The 17,926-nt window shown below is 47.9% G+C and overlaps 1 protein-coding gene across 4 annotated transcripts in view; it reads left to right on the forward strand.

The window, feature by feature from the left end:
- Window positions 1-17,926, forward strand: part of kcnab2a (potassium voltage-gated channel, shaker-related subfamily, beta member 2 a) — a 66,356-nt gene that overhangs the window by 32,981 nt on the left and 15,449 nt on the right. For 3 of the 4 annotated variants that reach the window (XM_035388101.1, XM_035388103.1, XM_035388102.1), the window contains 3 exons: window positions 16,564-16,607; window positions 16,836-16,873; window positions 17,274-17,353. In XM_035388101.1, the coding sequence (XP_035243992.1) occupies window positions 16,564-16,607; window positions 16,836-16,873; window positions 17,274-17,353 (162 nt within the window). Of the gene's footprint in view, window positions 1-7,546; window positions 8,395-16,563; window positions 16,608-16,835; window positions 16,874-17,273; window positions 17,354-17,926 lie in introns of those variants that run through there. The other variant, XM_035388100.1, reaches the window with a different exon arrangement.

Raw genomic sequence — 17,926 nt, forward strand, 5'->3', positions numbered from 1 at the left:
ACCTGCTGAGTGCTTAGGGGAACTCGCACCCCTATTGTGTCAGTTTATCTGTGGTGTGAACAGAGTCTGATTTATTTTTCAGTTCCCTCTATTCTGTAGTGCACGTGCCAAATTATTTCTGCTGCTTCGGTTTGGTAATAAAACTTTCTGTTAATAAAGGTTAAAATGATAAAAGCAGAGCGAACGTTATTCCATTCAGTTTACCTTTTAGGTCTGAAAGGAAACAAACCAGGAGTGTAAAATATTTATTTAACAAATATGTAGAATGATGATAAAAATCACTGAAAAGGAAAACCCCACACTGTCCTTAAGAACGCCTTGAGAAGTGGTGATGCAGTGTGCATATTTCTTGCCGCTTGTTTGAATGCAGTTACAAAATGTGTGGTCCAGAGAAAAAATAAGTCTCGTCTGAACTTTTTTTATGAGGAGGCTTTTAAATGTGGACGTTTGAATGCATACCTAAACTCTGCACACTGCAGTAACATGAAAAATGGATATCCACAAGAAATCACAAGCAACCAGCCCAATGAGTGTTATGCTGCTGGTGTGGTGCTAAATTATGCTGTGTAAATAAGGAAAGCTAAATGTGCCTTACCTTAGCTGTGTACACCACACGTGAGCTACCTCTACTAAAGATGTAGGCTACTAAACTACTTTTATTTATTATTTTTTGTTTTGTCTTTTATTTATCTATGTGAGCCCCATTAAGACAGCACCCTTTTCACTAGACCCCTGGCTATTGTTTAATATATGATGAATATTAATATATTGCTCCCACAAACATTGTTCCTGTCTGCTGTAACCCCAAATTATACTGAACTGCCCTCCTTGCTTATTCAGAATAGAGATCTGGCACCACCTAGTGGAATCTGCATCTAGTCCAATTCCTTCTTCATGTTGTGAAAGCTGAACCCTTTAAACTTTAATTCACAAGACTCATATTCTAGTTACTCCATGCAAACACAGGGCTTAAAGGCTTAAGCCTTTGTGTTATTGGCCAGGGTAGCGGTTAAATGGGAGAAGTGGTGCCTGTCTCTGTATCCAGTATGGACTCTGTTGGGTCCTGTGATGGTGGAGGTGGTATTGATTGCAGCTGGGATTTTAACCCTCAGTTCCGGTGCTTTCATCCTTTAGGATCCGTTAGCTTGGCCCTTAATGTTTACAGTCAATTGCTTCTGAAAACATTAGTAGCTGAACAGTTTTCCTTGCGCTACCCGTTACTGACAATTTTGTGGATGCACAATATTGACATTAAAAGCTCATTAAAGGCCAGCGCTGTAAACCGTCAGTATAAAGCCAGTGCTCTACACTGGTACTGTATGGAGTCGGAACCAGTTCCTTTCTAGGTAGTAAGTGATGTGCTGATTGCATCAGATGACAGCAGAATTTAGTTTCAATGCCTTTTTGCACCACTAGGTGGCATAGAATGTCCATGTTATCACATTAATGTACAATGAGTGATTTGGATACACGTACTGTACAGAGAGTGTGCAAACATGAACCCGGGTCTCAAGTGTTCATACTATCTGCTTTTTTGCAACCAGAACCCTTAACATTTATTTGGTATTGTTCTGATTAAGTGGTAATGTTCTGATTTGCAATGCTTTGGCAGAGCTTGCTGTAAATTCATACCTACTTTCAAGGGAAAACGAGCTGGTCTGAATAACTAATAATTTATCAAGATCACCTTTCTGTTTTCAATTCCCATGTCTCAGATACCAGAACCCTAAGGCTGTTGACTGTGTTTTCCATATCACAGGTTCTCTTGCACTACACCAGTAGCGTCAGTCGTTACTGGCATGGTGCCTGCCTGGGACCCAAGAGGTCGTCGGCATGTTCAGAGTCCAGTATTCCAGAAATTAATCTACCCAGTGCTTTATAATTACATTAACAACCTTTTTGTGGAATTTGGCTGGCTGTTCCACACTAAATTTTAACAGAAATATTCAACCTATCGTATTTTGTGCATTGTTCCATGTTGGCGTGTGACTGCCTGTCATAAATTTGAGTACCGATTCACTCAACCACCTTAATACCGCCACTGGTTCCTGACTCTCCCGTCTCTCCTCTTTGTGTGCGTGTGTGTGTGTGTGTGTGTGTGCGCGCGCGTATGCATGTGTTGTTGTATCAGTTATATGAGTGAAAATACACCTAAGAGTTTACGTAGGTGTGCGTGTTTGTTTGTGTGTGGTGTTGTGCATTTGGGGTTTCAGGGATCTGAGAGTATAAGGTTACTTTTTCTGCCAATGTGATTTTGTCATACTGGCACAGTGCCGATTGGCTCAGATAATGGTTCATGTCTCTTATTGTACCTCCACCAATCAAGCATCTTTATTTGTTAGGTTTTTTATTGAATAGGTGATATCCCTGTCCCATGTCCCAGATACAAAGCCAGATATAAATTAAGCATAGACCCTAAATTACTGCCTAGACACAACCCGATCTAATATAGATCAGCCTTGTATGTGCCCCTAAAATATGAATGTCTGTTTTTCTCCTCTACTGAGCCTGCCCTCACTCTCCTGTGTGGGAGGGGACAAGGGGTAGTCCAGAGCTTGTTGATCTGCTGACGAATGAGAGGCCTAATAGGTACTGTTATGACCTGCCTCTTTTCCGCTGGTGTAGGAGGGGTTGGTTAAACTCATATGAAAAGACACATATAATCTTTGCATGTTCATGTGTGTCGAAAACAAAAAAGAAACCCAGAGTTGAGGCTGTTCCTCACCCCAGTCCCCACAATGCAATGGAGGGGGAAAAGCAGACTCACCCATCCTGTCAATAACCGCATTCATCCCACAGTCCACCTGACCTTAGTCTCAGCCACAGGGTCTGGGTTCCTTTCCTTTTGTTAGTTTGTTAAACACAGTCACAGTGAAAGGTGCTGTGCAGTGCCCGTAGACTGCGCTCAGGTTGTCTGAACCCCCAGACGGCACAGGACACAGGGAAAAGGGCGAGACATCTGCAGCATGCCTCCAGATCTTCTTTTTTCATTGCACACTTCGTTCCAAACTCTGTCAGTCTGCTAATGGTGTTCAGAGTAAGGCACAGAAGACAACTACACAATGGAATGTCACACTGATAAGTGTTCCCTTCAAAGCCATTCATCCTCAGAATGGAGTTGCTCCCAACAGATAGTCACCTGAAACAGTTTATAGAAAGAATTCTCACTCATCCTTATCTTAACTCTTAAGACTCCTTATTTTTCCTCTTATGGTGACTTAAGACACCGTTATGCCTCTGGTCATGACAATGGTATTCTTGCAAAAGTAAAGAAGGGAGTGTGTCAGATAGTGTACAGGGCCCTAATCCTGACCGTATATACACGCTGTGTAGAGCTACTGAGTAATTACAATACTTCTAGTACTGCAAGGCAGTTGTAAACTTTGGACAGCAACTTGCACATTGAGAAACATCTGGAAAGGGCTTTCACAGAAACGATTCTATAGGATAAAGACCATTAATAGTACAGTACGCTTTATGACAGGCTTTTAGGACAACGAAAGATGTACATTGGCGCACTCTGACCTGTGAAATGAGGTGCTGTATATTGGCATCGGAAGTCGATTTAAGAAAGATCTGAGTTGGCAGCCAGTTATCAGGGTACAGCATGCACATTGGCTGAGCATTACCAGTGACTCGAGCTTCATACCACTCAGTACCAGACTGTAAGGGCACTCATCGTTTGCCCCCCCCCCCCATCGCAACCCCCTTTTCCTTTCCATCCTCGTCTCTACCCCCTCTTTGCCCTTTGTGCCTCTCTCTCTCTTCTCTTTCCTCTCTCTCCATAGTGTCTTCACGTCCGCTCTTGCGTTTCTGCTCTACTTCCTCCACAGAAGATTTGTCTCTTTTTTTTCCTCCCTGTGTTTTCTCTTTGCTGTATTATTCATGCGTCTCTCCCTCCAGGGGAGGCATAGTGTATGAAACCTGGCAGCGGCCGCTCTCCAGGCCTTGCGTAACGCTGCGGAAGAGAGAGAGCGGCGAGAGAGGCGCCCACTCGCCCGGTCTTACCGAAGGCCCGCGCTATGGAGAGCCGTCCGCCCTCCTCCTCCTCTTCCGCCTCCTACAGGGGACCGTATCAGCGTGCTGGGAGCTGGCAGGCGAGGGGAGCTTCGTACCGTGTTGGAAAACTTGGTATCAGATGTCATTTGAGCGAATCTCCTTCGGTTATTTTCCGTTGTTTCGGTTTGTTTGGCAGGAGGGGGAGGGGCGGGATTTTTGGCAAACGTCGAGGTGGGTTGTTCGTTGTTTTGGGCCGGTAACCGTATACTCCAGTGCCATTCGATACGGATGGCTTTGTGGCTGTGATTGGCCTGGGGGGGTCAGGTGTCGCCTGTCCTCTAGTGACTCAGTGCTTCAGAGCCGCGCCAGCGTTTGCACTAAGCAATGGGGAGGGAGGCAGGGCGGTTCCTCAACGGGGAACTACGTATCCCAGTACCCACGGACTGCTGCTCATGGTTCATTGAGTGCATATCTGACCGTTTGGCTTAGTCTGTTAGACAGTGTCATGCTGGGTGGGTAATTGGTGTCAATACACATGCTGGTGATCTTGAACACACAGCACATGCACAGCATTCAGAGTTTCAATGAACATAGTTGAATATTCATGGCTTATTTACAGAGATTAAAAGCTTGTGTTATTTTGGGGAAGGAGTATCTGGATTGACGGCAAGCTTCAGAAATGTCACTCTTACCTGAAGGTCTGTTGAGAGTCATGGGACGTCCCAGGTGGTTTTTGTCATAGATTCTCCTCTGCTGCGGTCTGGTACCTAGGTGCCATACACATGCCTTTTTCCCCCTCGTCTCAACCCCAGACTCTATCTCTAGAGCATCCAGGAATGGAAGTTAGTTTGTGAGATTGCACATATATTTGGGAGAAACCCATATGTTTAGCTCTAGCCAGCTTTGAGTTGGCTTGGGTCACCACGAACGATTAGTTCCGTCTACAGGAGGTCGTGCTTGCTGACCATTGGTTTATTAGCGGAATATGTTCCTGGAAGTCAGACCGGCTTCCCTAACACTGGTGGGTCAACCTGGTCAGTCTCAGAGTCAGCTTCATTCTTGCAGAACTCCTCGTAGGTTTCTATGGTGATTAACGTTGGTGTATTTCTTTGGCAATTAAATAATGTAGGTTTTTGTTTCTGTGGCAAATAAAGAGGAGTGCTTCGGTCCTGGTGATGTGGGATGAAGGAGGAGCGAGAATGCAGCAGTACACCCTGGGAAAGAATTGAGCGTTTGGGGGAGATATGATTCAGGCTCAGAAAAAAAGCCCCATCTGAGCTGTCCATCTGGACAGTGTGCGTATTAAATCATCATCCTCAGAGCCTTGTTTCAGATGCACCCTTTTACTGAAACGACCTTTGACCCCTGTGGACCTTTGACCTCTTGGACCATGTGGTCTCTGACCTCTGTTGTCCCATCCTCCGCCCGCTGTTGTCACTGCCACCCAACACAGCTCAGCACTTTTGACTCCACATCTGTGGGTGTGGACCTGCGGGCGAGGTATATTCCGTGACCAGAAGCTTGGTATTTGTGTAAATTTCTGGTAGAAAACGCCTGCTTGGAACACGATTCAGTGTTTTTCTGTGGGTAAAGAGAGAGGGGCCATTTCCATGCCTAACATTTACTGCGTGACTGAGTTTATTCTGAGCGTGATCTGCCTGGCATCTTGCTCAGTTAATGACTTAGGAATGACTAAGAGGCAAATTATTTCTGCACGGAATGTCTCTACCATGACATATTTTAACATTTTAATGTAGGCAGTATGTTGTTAGCCTCTCTGTTTGTAGCGAGGTTGCAGATGGTAGATTATCTGCACCCCTTACGGCGGTAAAGGATCATACACACACAGTGAGGAGGGGGGTGGCTGTTTACGGTATACTCTAATAGTTTAGTGGGGACATACACAGACGCAGGTCCCCAGGATGCAGGAGCTGACCTGCATTGTGTGAACGTGCCCTGGATGGATTACAGGGGTGATATGCAATACGAATGAGCGTTCCCCCGCCCGGCCCGAGCGGCAGGTCCCATTGTGAGCCCCGTTTCCCAGCCCCCTCCACTGGAACGTGTCCCTGTGTTCTTTTGGCCGGCTAGTACAGGCAATACAGCGAACGCAATGGGGCCGTGTAGGGCCGAGAGAGAGGGAGAGAAAGAGAGAGATTTCTGTGAGGGCAGCACAGCTATATCAAGTAGCGAGAAACGTTTCTGTGAGTGTGGCGCAGGTATCTTGGATTGTGTGAGGGACATCTCTGTGAGCGCGGTGGGACTATGTCTGACTGTGACAGAGAAGGAGACATCTCTGTGAGCACAGCACCACTGTCAGGCAGTCTCTGTGAGCTCTGTCAGGACTGTGAACATCGCATGATGATGTTGTCAGACATGGCATCTGGGCACAGTTCAACTGTCAAATCATCAGAGAGAATGCGTATGTGTGTGCACAGTGTGACTGTGCTCAGTTTGCAGGGAGAATGTGTTTCTGTGCTCAGTGTGACTGTGCTGAGTTAGCAGTGAGATGGATCTCTGTGCTGTGCTCCCTTGTGAGCAGGGATGAGACAGGAGTCAGATTCCGTTCTGCAGTCTCTTAATCAGCCTTCGGCGCCCATAGGAAAGGACCTTCTGCCCCCTTTCTTCTTCATGTCTGCGATGCGTATTTTAACTTCTATTTTTGTTTCTGTTTGAACTCGGAGGTTCATTGTCTAAATTTAGCCCCGTCAGTACGGTGCAGCCTGTCGGGATTCAGCCTGTCCTCTGATGGACTGGCTTCCGTGTGGCCAAGTGCGTTTGCAGGTGTGTGTGTACACTGCACGTGTGCTCACGACTCTATGCGGATGCATTTGTGTGTTGTGTGTTTCTTAGTTTTTTTTTAAAGCATCTATTTGTGGATTGTTAAGGAAAATATAACTTTCTAAGCATAATTCTGTGCTTATCTGCTTACTCCTGTGTCACCAGTTATTCTTTTGGTTTTGATAAGAATGAGGATTCTCCCTTTTTCAGTAGCACTTTAGAAGTAGGCGGTGAATGACCATTCAGATGCACACACCAGGACAGATGGGGTTACATAATAAATATTTCACACCCTCAAGCACAAAGACATGTTCATGCAGACGCACGCACACACGCACAAACACATACTCACACACACACACACACACGCACACACACGCAGTATGGGGACTCCTGCTCTGCCTGGTTTTTGTCGGTGCCAGTAATGGTGGTCAGTATTGTACCCCTCCGAAGTCCACCGCTCCTCTGATTGGCCGAGGAACTCTTGTGGAGAATGAGGTGAACTGACAAAAACCCTCCGGCCAGCTGAGAGACAACTGAGCACTTCTCTCTCTTTCTGTCTCTCCCTCTCTTCCTTCCTCTTGGTAAGCTCTGCTCATTCCACCCACCCTCTCTCCATCTCTCTCCTCCCTCTCTCCATCTCTCCCTGCCTCTCGCTCTGTCTTGTGAGTGGCAGGCACGTGTAGGATTAATCTGTGGGAAGGAGGAGGGATTTGTGTGTGTGTGTGTGTGTGTGTGTGTGTGTGTGTGTGTGTGCCGCGCGTTTGCGTTTTGTGATCGCTGGAGCGCTGAAGCAGCCGGGCATCTCTCCTCCTCCTCCCCGTGTGTGTGTGCGCGCGCGTGTGTGTGCGTTTACGCAGACGCGCACACACGGGTCCTCCTCAGTGCCGCGCGGACGCAGGGCTGAGCTCGCATCGGCAGCTGGGACCCCGTCCCTCAGAGAGGCAGGGGGGAATACCGCCGGGAGGTGAGCGGGGCGCTCCGAGGAGATGCTGCACGTAGAGGGAGAAGCTGAGGGAGAAGCAGGAGAGCGCGGATAGTGTGCCTCTGTGCGCGTGCAGAAGCTTTTTACAGGGGGTATCACTGTCTCCAAACGCTCGAGATCCACAGTGCGTCTCGCCCTAATCGGACGAGGGGAGCGACAGACTGCAGAGGGGAAGTTGAGCCCCATCACTCCCGACTCCAGGGGGGTGTCCCGGCCTCGGACTTGTGGGGATTAGGAATTCTGCTGTGTGGGGACTTGGAATTCCGTCGTGTGGGGACTAGGAATTTGGGCTGTGAGGAACACCGCTTTCTCTCCGTCCCGAGGGCTCTCCCCGCCTCAGATCGGAGGGCGCCACCTTTCCCGGCGGCCTCTCCCGTGCTTCTTCCCACGCGCGGCCGGCCGTAGCGGCCCCAGACCAGGATGCAGGTCTCGTTCGTGTGCACGGACCACCGGGCCGTGAGCCGGAGCACGGAGGACCGGCTGAACAGGCAGAACGCCAACAGCCCCGGCACCGGCACGCGCAGCAAGTTCCGCACGGTCGCCATGGTGGCCCGCAGCCTCGGCCAGCTGTCGCTCCAGAGCCAGCCCTCCTCCAGCGACCAGAGCATTCGCACCGGCATGAAGTATCGGTAGGGCAGAGCATTTAATACACCACTGGAGAGGTCCTCATTAAGTAGCACAGTAGGTTTGGGCATAGAGAGGTCTTCATTAAGTACCACAGTAGGTATGGGCTTAGAGAGGTCTTCTTAAAATACCACAGTAGGTTTGGGCTTAGAGAGGTCTTCATTAAGTACCACAGTAGGTATGGGCTTAGAGAGGTCTTCTTTAAGTACCTCAGTAGGTTTGGGCTTAGAGAGGTCTTCTTTAAGTACCTCACTAGGTTTGGGCTTAGAGAGGTCTTCTTTAAGTACCTCAGTAGGTTTGGACTTAGAGAGGTCTTCTTTAAGTACCTCACTAGGTTTGGGCTTAGAGAGGTCTTTAAGTACCTCAGTTGGTTTGGGCTTGGGTCTTTCTTGTGTTGTACAGTCTGAAAAAGGAGGTCTTCATTGTGTAGTGAAGGAGTGGTTTTAACTTCTCATCATTTAATGTGTCGAGATATTGGAAAGACAGAATTGTACTTTGTTTGATCCAAAAAAAAGTATACTACAAATAGGAGAGAGGTCATTGTTAAATACCACATGAGCTATAGATAAGAGTGAGGTCTTTATAATTAAGTACAGCATGAGATATTGGAGCGAGCTCTTTTATAGTTTAATACTGTATGAGGTATATAGGAAGGAGTATGATGCAGTATGATGTGAGACATAAGTGGACACACTGTAGGTCTTCGTTGTTTATATGTTTAGCTATTATTGGGAGAGCAGGCTCTGATCGATTGATCAGCTTGAGGAATGGATCAGATGGATGACCCCATTGATCGACAGACTTCATTGTTTGATACAGCTTGACAAATAGGTAGGCAGAAGTCTTCATTGATTGATACAACATAAGGTATGGGGGTGGAGAGGTCTTTATAGTTTAATAAAAACCAACCGATTAGATAGGAGATAAGACTGCATTTTGCAATGCAGGACAGGATATTTGTAGGAAATACTGGATGTGGACATGATACTGTATCTTTTATTTCCGTTGACACACACACACACACACACATCTACCTACGTCCGTCTTCAGTTCCTCATAAGGAATGGAGTGCTGTGGGATGGAGTCTAACAGTAAAATGTGCTTTCTCTTGGCTTAGTGATCATTTGGATCGAGCGCTGTGCGATTTTCACTGGAAAATAGGCTGACTCCCAGTGTGGAGCGTATCGGTAACATGTGAAGGTTTGCCTGTGTGTGGGCATTTCTGCATGGGAGTGCACAGGGTGTGATGCACAGACTTGGTGTTTGTGTAAATCTCCCGCCCTGGGACAGTTCCGGTCTGTTGCTGAGGGCAGGAGGAGGTGAGCGGGCAGACTGCCCCTGTGCCGGGGAGAGGCGGAGGTGCAGAGAGGGCGGCTGCCTGAGGCTCTGCTCACTGGGGAATCTCTGCAGAGGCCATCCCTGCGGTGTGGGGCTTCCCCCCTTACTGTCAGGAGATCCAGCTCTGTTTGCTCATATAAATGCACCCTCCCCCTCCCTCCCCATGAGGCTCAGTTCTGACTTCACTAAACGAGCTCCGTGTGAACGCGCGACTCGGTTCCGCAGTGTGAGCGCGGCTGACCCTGTGAGCTCTGTGAATCTCAGTCTGGGAGGCGCAGGCTGTATCTCAGACCGTCCCATCTGCGGTCATGAATAGTCAGTGTGTTAGTGCAGACCTGCTTCAGTACGGCATCTAGTGAGCCCCTGCAGCACTGCACTGCACTGCACACTGTCCTTTACAATAAGGGAGAGTCAGTACTGCAATGCAGACCTGTACACTACAGCAGAATGTCTTTGCTGGGAAGAGTAAGTACTGCAGTAGTGAGCCCTTTGCAGTGAAACTCAGTCCTGCACTACAGACTTAATCCTTTATAGTAAGGGTAAGTCAGTGCTGCACTACAGACCCACTCCATTTATAGAGAGTCAATACTACAATACAGACCCACTCCTTTATATTGAGTCAGTGATGCTCTACAGACACATTCCTTTATGGTGAGACAGTGCTTTACCACAGACCCAGTCCTTTATAGTGTGAGGGTTTGTGCTGCACTACAGACCCACCCCTTTATAGTGAGTCAGTGCTGCACTACAGACCCACTCTTGCAGCGTAACAGAGTTGGTGTTGTTCTGCAGACTTGCTCTGGGCCGTTCCTGGTTTGGCCCCGCTGTGGATAAGGCCCGTGGGCTTTTCAGTCTGAGCTAGCAGAGGGAGGCTCGAGCAGCGGTTGCCATGTTCTGTTCTCACCTGAGTGAATTCCTCCCTTACATCATTCTTTTCTGTAGGAGCGCCAGGCATTGCTTCAGAGCTGCAGCTCGGGCCTGTTCAGAGGAGCCTCGTCAAAGACTGGCGGCTTGATTCCGTTCGCCTCTCCCCGTGTGATTACAGAACAGCTTTACGGTGCTAATGGTTCTGGGGATTACGCTGAGCGCATGATGTAGTTTCAGCTTCGGCTCTAATTCATAACAGCTGTTCAGCCGAGACAGATGGCGTTTACTGTACATTCGAGCATCAGCAAGGCCGTGATCTACTGACAGGAAAACTAGTATTGATGGCTCTCTATCAGGATTTTATGCGAGTTCCCTATACACTTCCTGTGCAGGAACCAGCGACTGCAGAATTTGGATGGGGGGGATTGCGAAATGGGTCACCTTAAAAAAGGTGCAGTTTTTTTGGTCCGCCAAATGACATGACCACTCGCGCACACACACACACACACACTTGCACAGGGGTCACCTGTAAAATTGCTCTCAAATCCTCAATGACAGGAGGGGATGTGAGGTAAGGTTGAACTAAGGACGGTTAAGGGCTTTGCAGTAGGTTATGGTTAAGTCAGCTCTGCAGTCGTGCTCTGATGTTGGGTGAGCCTCTGGTAGTAGATTGTGGGTGGTATCTTGAGAGCTCCTCAGTGATGTGCCTTTAGATCTGTCAGTGTGTTTATGTAATAAAGACTCTGTGCCTGCTGTATGCATCTTTCTGTCACACACAGCCACAATTGCACAGGCTCTGATTCTATTGCATAAAAATACTGGTCTTCTCAAAGGCTGTTTTCTGTGTGCAATGTGTACTTAAGATCTTTTTGGTGTCACTTTTCACAACCAGAGATCAAGCTCCTATCTCTCTTTAGTGCATTAATTTAATTCTTTACACGTAGTTTCCTTATGTTTCCGCCTGGCGTTCCGTGAGTGTTAGCGTTACAGTACGTTTATTAATCCTTCACATTTCCTCTCCAGTAGCTGTGAGCAAGCAGCTGGTCATCAGCCTTTGCCGTATTAACTTGGCGGAATGATCTGTAATTATGTCCAGTGACTTTACAGCACATTCGTTTCCAGTGGCGGTCGATGAGCTGATAATTGGTCGGGCGAAAAACTGATTATGGGTCTCGACTTCATCCCTTTCCGTGACTATCAATTCAATGATTAATTCACAAAGCAGGCCTACTCGGTGCCATCAGATGTAGGCATCTCTCCCCAGTTAGGCTATCCGGTTAATAAAATTATTTTTACTTTTTTTTGCAAAACTTTCCCCATTTATCAACATTATTTGTGGGCACATGAAGACCTCTTCCTTCGCCGCACTAACAAAATATTCAGGGCAAAGACCTGCAATGCGACGTGCAGGTTTTGTTATTGTTGGTTATACGGAAAGCCAACGCGGAAAGAGTGTTATGCATCTTTTAGTTAAGTGTACATGGTGATTTAAACATATTTTTCAATTGTGAATTTGTCATTTAATCTCCCTAAGACGACGTGAAGAAGCTGTGTGTTACTTGCCAATTTATTAAATCGTGTGCACGCTTGTTAATCAAAGAAAATGAATAAAAACCAGTTGAGACAAATGGTCAATGAGTTTAAAGGACAGTTTTCCGCCCCACCAATTTTCAGCTCACCGACTGCCGTTGTTCGTTTCATATTTTAAATGAATCTGATGCGACTGCAAGTAGACACTTATTTTAATGCGGAGGTTGTGAAAGTCCTTTGTTTCAGCGTGTTTATTTTAGCGAATGCAGCAAATAAACACATTAATTAAGCCGGGTCCTGCCGGAAATAGACAGTCGGCTTTCGTCCTGCCTCAGACCGAAGCTTCCCAGAACACTGATGCGAAGCCTTGATTTATTTATAGACCCTTATGCCTCCAATGCTGTCCTATCCGCATTCGGCTTCTCCACCGTTTCTGCTCTGCCTTTCAAAATGAAATGCGTCAGTCCAATATCCACCCCGACGGTCAATCTACCATCCCGCGTCTGTAAAACCCGGCCGTCCCGCTGGCAATAAGGAGAATCGGTCGTGCCGCTGAAGGCTCCCGACTAAGTCGGCTGAAGTGAGTTCAGCAGTAGCCTACAGCTTTCTGCTGTCTTTTTAGTTGTGTTTGTGGCCAGCATTTAATTTTTTACCAGGATATATGTATGGATACCACAGAGCTTTGTTGAATAATTAAGCCGAGTGCTGCATTTTAGGCTGTTTTGTATGGTACATGTTACTGTATATTAAATATGCTTTTTATGCATTGTCATTTCTATGTCAGTGAATAAATGTATCTGTCATGTAAATGAATAACAACATTAAGAATGTATTATTATTTAATCCTTCTTAACCCTACTTCATTCATAATGGCTATACATAATTTATCTAAGGACTGTAGTTAGTTCTGACAAGGATGGAATGGGGGAAGCAAGATATTACTACTTTTTATACAGTCAGTGTCATCGGCCACATTTAGAAATGCAAGCATAGACCTAGAAACATTTCAGTGGGAAATGCCCGAAGCCAATTTGCTGTCTTTTTTGGTGCTTGAATTTAGTTTCATTACAGACTTATAAAAAATCTAAATTATGATTAAAGGCTTTGAGTGCTCTAAGACAATGTGTACAGTGTGTCTTCCTTGGCTTTAAAGTCAAAAGTAAAGAATGCATTTTTAATGATGTATAATGCTTTCCTTAATAATTTATGGAGCATTTATAAGTTCACCATAGTCTAATGTTACCCAGCGGCTCCAAAACGTAGAATTTTCCCCCATAATGCTTTGCCACGCATTCACGGTAGAACTTCTAATTTTGGCTTGCTGAGCTGGGCAGTTGCTCAGATTGCCTGACTTCGGGTAAAATAGCTCTTCAATAAATTATGCAGCGTAGTCCTAGCGTGGAAGTAACTTCAGGGCCATACTGCTAAGCTATATGTCTGAGAATAAAAAATGAGGCAGCTATCTCTCCTCAACCACACATAACAGATTGATAGATCAGAATGAACAAGTGGCCAGATGAGAGTTTGGAATTGATGTGTAACCATTTAAACATTTTGCATGAGGGCTGCAATGAGAAGTCAGAATGGTTCTGGAAAAGCTGGCTTGCAAATGTCTTAGCAATAACTGACATAAGCCTAAAGTATGTAGCAAGGCTGCCTTCCTATCCATTTGCCATCACGGTAGTTCGTCCTCCAGCCTTGCGGTAGCCCTGGAACAACATGTCGAACAACATGTTGCTGGGTGTTAGTTGCTCTCATCTCCATTGGCAAGGTAGCATTATGCGCTAGGTAAGACTGTTAAATAATGTTATTTTAAATTGGGTAGTCTGGTTCAAATTAATTGCAGTCCCGGGTGTCAAGACTGGCGGTTTGTCCCACAAGCTCCCCCTCCCGCCCGCCCCCGCCCTGTGTCCTGTGTTCATATCACAAGCTGGTTTTTAATCAAAGCAGATGTCACTGGTGCATCAAAATTACACGCGCTACTATGCAGCGTATTCGTCCTCCAATCAGCACCTGTCTGAGCTTGACAGGGCCTCTCCCTCTCCCTACTGAAAGCGGTGGCTTCAGTGCCCTCATCCGTGCTCTGAAATGCCGTGTCTTCTGGCGGTCAGCCATCCGCTCTCCGGAGAGAACGGGGCTGGCTAACCTCCCCCATGATCAATCGATTTTGGGGGTCAGTACGAGAGGCGCTGCTCACAGTTCCGCGGAATCCCATTGGAATGATTTAGAAATCACTCCTGGAAGGGTCAGTCACCGCCAGAGAGGGTAACGGGCTGCGTTTGACCCCTGCCCCGCCCGCCTCCGTAAGGAGAGCCGGTCCTGAGCGGCGGGGCGATCGGCTCCCCATGCAGTATTCATCCCGTGGGTGAAGCGTCCAGCGCCGCGCCGTGTCGACAGCCGGTTTTACAAGCACGCGAAATGGAGCCTCTCAGAGCCGCGTTCAGCAGCCGCACGCGGGAGTCAACAGCGCGCGGCTCGGGTTCCGCCGCGGCTGGACCGCGTCACGCGCCGAGTGCCTAAACCTATTTAGCGCGCCGGGCTGACTCGTCACACAGAGGGGAGAGGAAGTGATGCGCGTATCTGGAGACTCGCGCGTGAAACTGTTTACCGGAGGAGATTTGATCCGTGTCTGTAGTCCTCGCTTCAGTGCGGAGACGCGTGGCTGAATCCGGGCGTCGCCTCTGCTGACGAGGGACGCGGTTGAGCCCCCCCGGTCCGGCTACTCGGCGGGAGTTGGTGGGGTGGGTTTGGGGAAAGGCACCGTTGCCCGAGTCAGTTTTCCCATAATTTCCCGGTTTCTCGCCTTCATTTCTGCATTGCCTTAACTTCTAATCGCCATAATTCTCTGTTGAACATTGGGAACTGGACTCGGCTCAGCGTTCTCTTGTGCTTCACGGGGATTTGCTCGTGTGGAGACGGGGTGATGCTGTACGGTACAGCGGGGCTTTTTAACCGGTGAAGCCGTCCCTGAGGGCCCCCCAGGACTGGCCCCCCAGGACTGGCCGCACGCAGTGGGGGTGGCTGCGGAGAGCAGAACAGCTGAACCATCTGGAAATTATATTCTGCGATGATCTCTGTGCAGGGAGCTTTCAGGGGCTTTTGTGGCCTTTTTGAAAAAAAAAATACAATGGCTTCTGAGGAAGGACGCATGGTGTTTGGAGAGGGAGAGCTCTGAAATAAAGACGTGTTTGATGGCTGAGTAGGGACATGCAGGGTTGGTGTTAAGCGCTGATTCTCAGTGTAGGAGGTGCGTTGGTGTGCTGATACCGGGCTGCCTGGTATTGTGTTGCTGAATGCATTTGTCAGCCAGCCTCAGCGATGAACAGGACTCTACTCTCAGAGCCCAGAATGCTTTGCTCCTTCAGTCTGAGCGCTCCACCAAGGCAGCCATCCGGGCTGTGGGTCGGCAGCCACTGGAACCAACCAGCACTACACCTTAGATGTGCTTTCTGTACACACACATACACAGGCACACACGCACACATGCATGTTTTCCTTCTGTCCGTTCAGTGGAATGTTGCATCTCCAATGTCTGTGCTGAGTTCAGTATGAAGGAAAGTACAGTGGTTGTCTGGTCTGTGGCTGTCTATCTTCCTCTGAGATTAAGACCGTAGCGGAGGGGATTATTTGTTCCCTGTAATCCAGTGTGATTGTATATCCCTTCAAATGACTACACTAGTGCTTCCCTCCCCACAAATTTGTACACATGCACACGTGTTTTTCTAACTACTGTGCTAGGTACATTCGGCTAGAAATCTGCCATTTTCTCTCATTGACATAACTTCAGGTGCAAACCTCGCCCTCTTCTGATGTTCTGTTGAATAGAAGCCGATAGTGTTGTTTGTTGAACAGGTCCAGATGGTGTCCTCTCTGCACGCCCCTAGTCTTGGAGTTTGGCTGTCTGCGCAGTGCTGAGACTTCAGCTGTGGGGATGGTGATTTGCTCATGAATTCTTCAGAGGACAATGATTGGCTCCTAGGAGCTGTGCAGTCCAGTGATTTGCTCATTCTGGCCTGACCAAATACAGGCGTTACCTCCTGGTGTGTCACACTTTCTCTCCCTCCTCCTGCTCATTTCACCAGACGCCAGTCCAGGTCCCCTCAGATGCACTGGGTTCCTTTTCAGGAGGGGGGGGGGGGTGTGTAATTCATGAATTCCACAGCCAGTGACTGGAGCCGATAGCTACATGCTAGCCACTTTTCTCAGGCCCTGGCTGTTCCCCAGAGCTTAGAGACTCCTGTCCTTGGAGAACAGGCATTTGAGCAGCAAACCTCTGAACCTCTCACTGGAAAAAACCACCGTTAATGAACGACACTACGATCATGAATTAAACAGGGTCCCCACGACCCAGTGCACCGAAATGACGGTGAATGGAGTCTGCAGCGCTGACAGAGCACACGACACAGAGCTAATGCCCGTTCTGTATGTTCTTTTCACAGAAACCTCGGGAAATCTGGGCTGAGGGTATCATGTCTCGGACTGGGTGAGTAAATTATGGATGCGAGGAATGGCAGCAAATCGCATTCTGCTTTATTCTTGGGGGCCATGATTATTGTATGGAAGGCGAGGAGACCTGGAGCCAGAGGGATTTGCAGAGACGTCTGCCGCTTAGCATGCAGTTGAACGCTCGGTGCTGAAGCTCAGAGTTAATGTTCTGTGTGAGTGTTAAGCGTTGAGTCACACAGCGGTCCTCTCCGGTCTGTCTCCGCAGGGACGTGGGTGACCTTCGGTGGGCAGATCACAGACGAGGTAAGGGAGGCAGGCTGTGTGTTCACCATATCCTCCCCCCCCCCCCTTCTTCCGCTTCTTTACACAGCACTCGCTCATTTATATAACCGCAAATGCTGCAGTGATTAAAACAATCTCACTTTCTTTGCTCGGTCTTCTAGTTTTCTCTCCTCTTTCGTGTTTACTCATCTTCCTGTGATCTCACACATTCTCTATGGGCGAGAGTTTGCCGAGCTTTTGAGAGTGAGGGTTAAAGCCACGTTCGTAATTCGCTTAAATCCTTCGAATGAGAGAATGAGCCGATTGAGTCGATAAATTAACATTGTTTTTCATCTGATGCCTCGGTGAAGGCCTGAACCGCCAAATTGAAGGTTTGCTGAAGCTCCCCCTCTCTCCCCCCTCCCCCCTGCGTCTGTTCCAGATGGCGGAGCAGTTGTTGACTCTGGCCTATGAGAACGGGATCAATCTGTTTGACACGGCCGAGGTCTACGCGGCAGGGAAGTGAGTGCCCCCCCCCCCCCACCCCGGCAGCCGCACCAGCCTGCACGTTACCGGCTCCCCGACCGCACACGCACTTTCACAGCATCACAGACGTTTGTGGCTGAGCTTGGCGGTGACCTCTCGTCCACTGGTGAGCTCTCACGAGCAGGCAGGCACGGAGGGCAGGCTGATGTTTAGACGTCGTTCCAGAAGCTTAACCCCTGTGAGGGGAAATGAATGAATCACGTCATTACACTGTTTACAAGCAAAGATTAAGTACCCCTCGCAGATTGAGGATTCCCACATACAATCTGAGGGGTAATCCCTTAATGACAATAGGCCAGATTGACAGTAAGGAAAACCACTTTCACCATGCAAGTGTGGTATAATTGGGAAACACTAAACGCTTTGGATTACTTTTTGTCTATAAAAAACAGACACGCCACATTAAAGCTTAAGACCACTTCAGTTCCCAACTGATTCAAAGGATATTTGAACTCATATTTTTTGCCATTTTAGTTTTAAGTATTTGAACATGTAACGACTTCAGCTTTTAACAGAAACCTCATGAACAGTTAAGTGCAGTACAGTGTG

Source organism: Anguilla anguilla, chromosome 13, assembly GCF_013347855.1.
Source record: "Anguilla anguilla isolate fAngAng1 chromosome 13, fAngAng1.pri, whole genome shotgun sequence".
Classification (NCBI taxonomy): domain Eukaryota; kingdom Metazoa; phylum Chordata; class Actinopteri; order Anguilliformes; family Anguillidae; genus Anguilla; species Anguilla anguilla.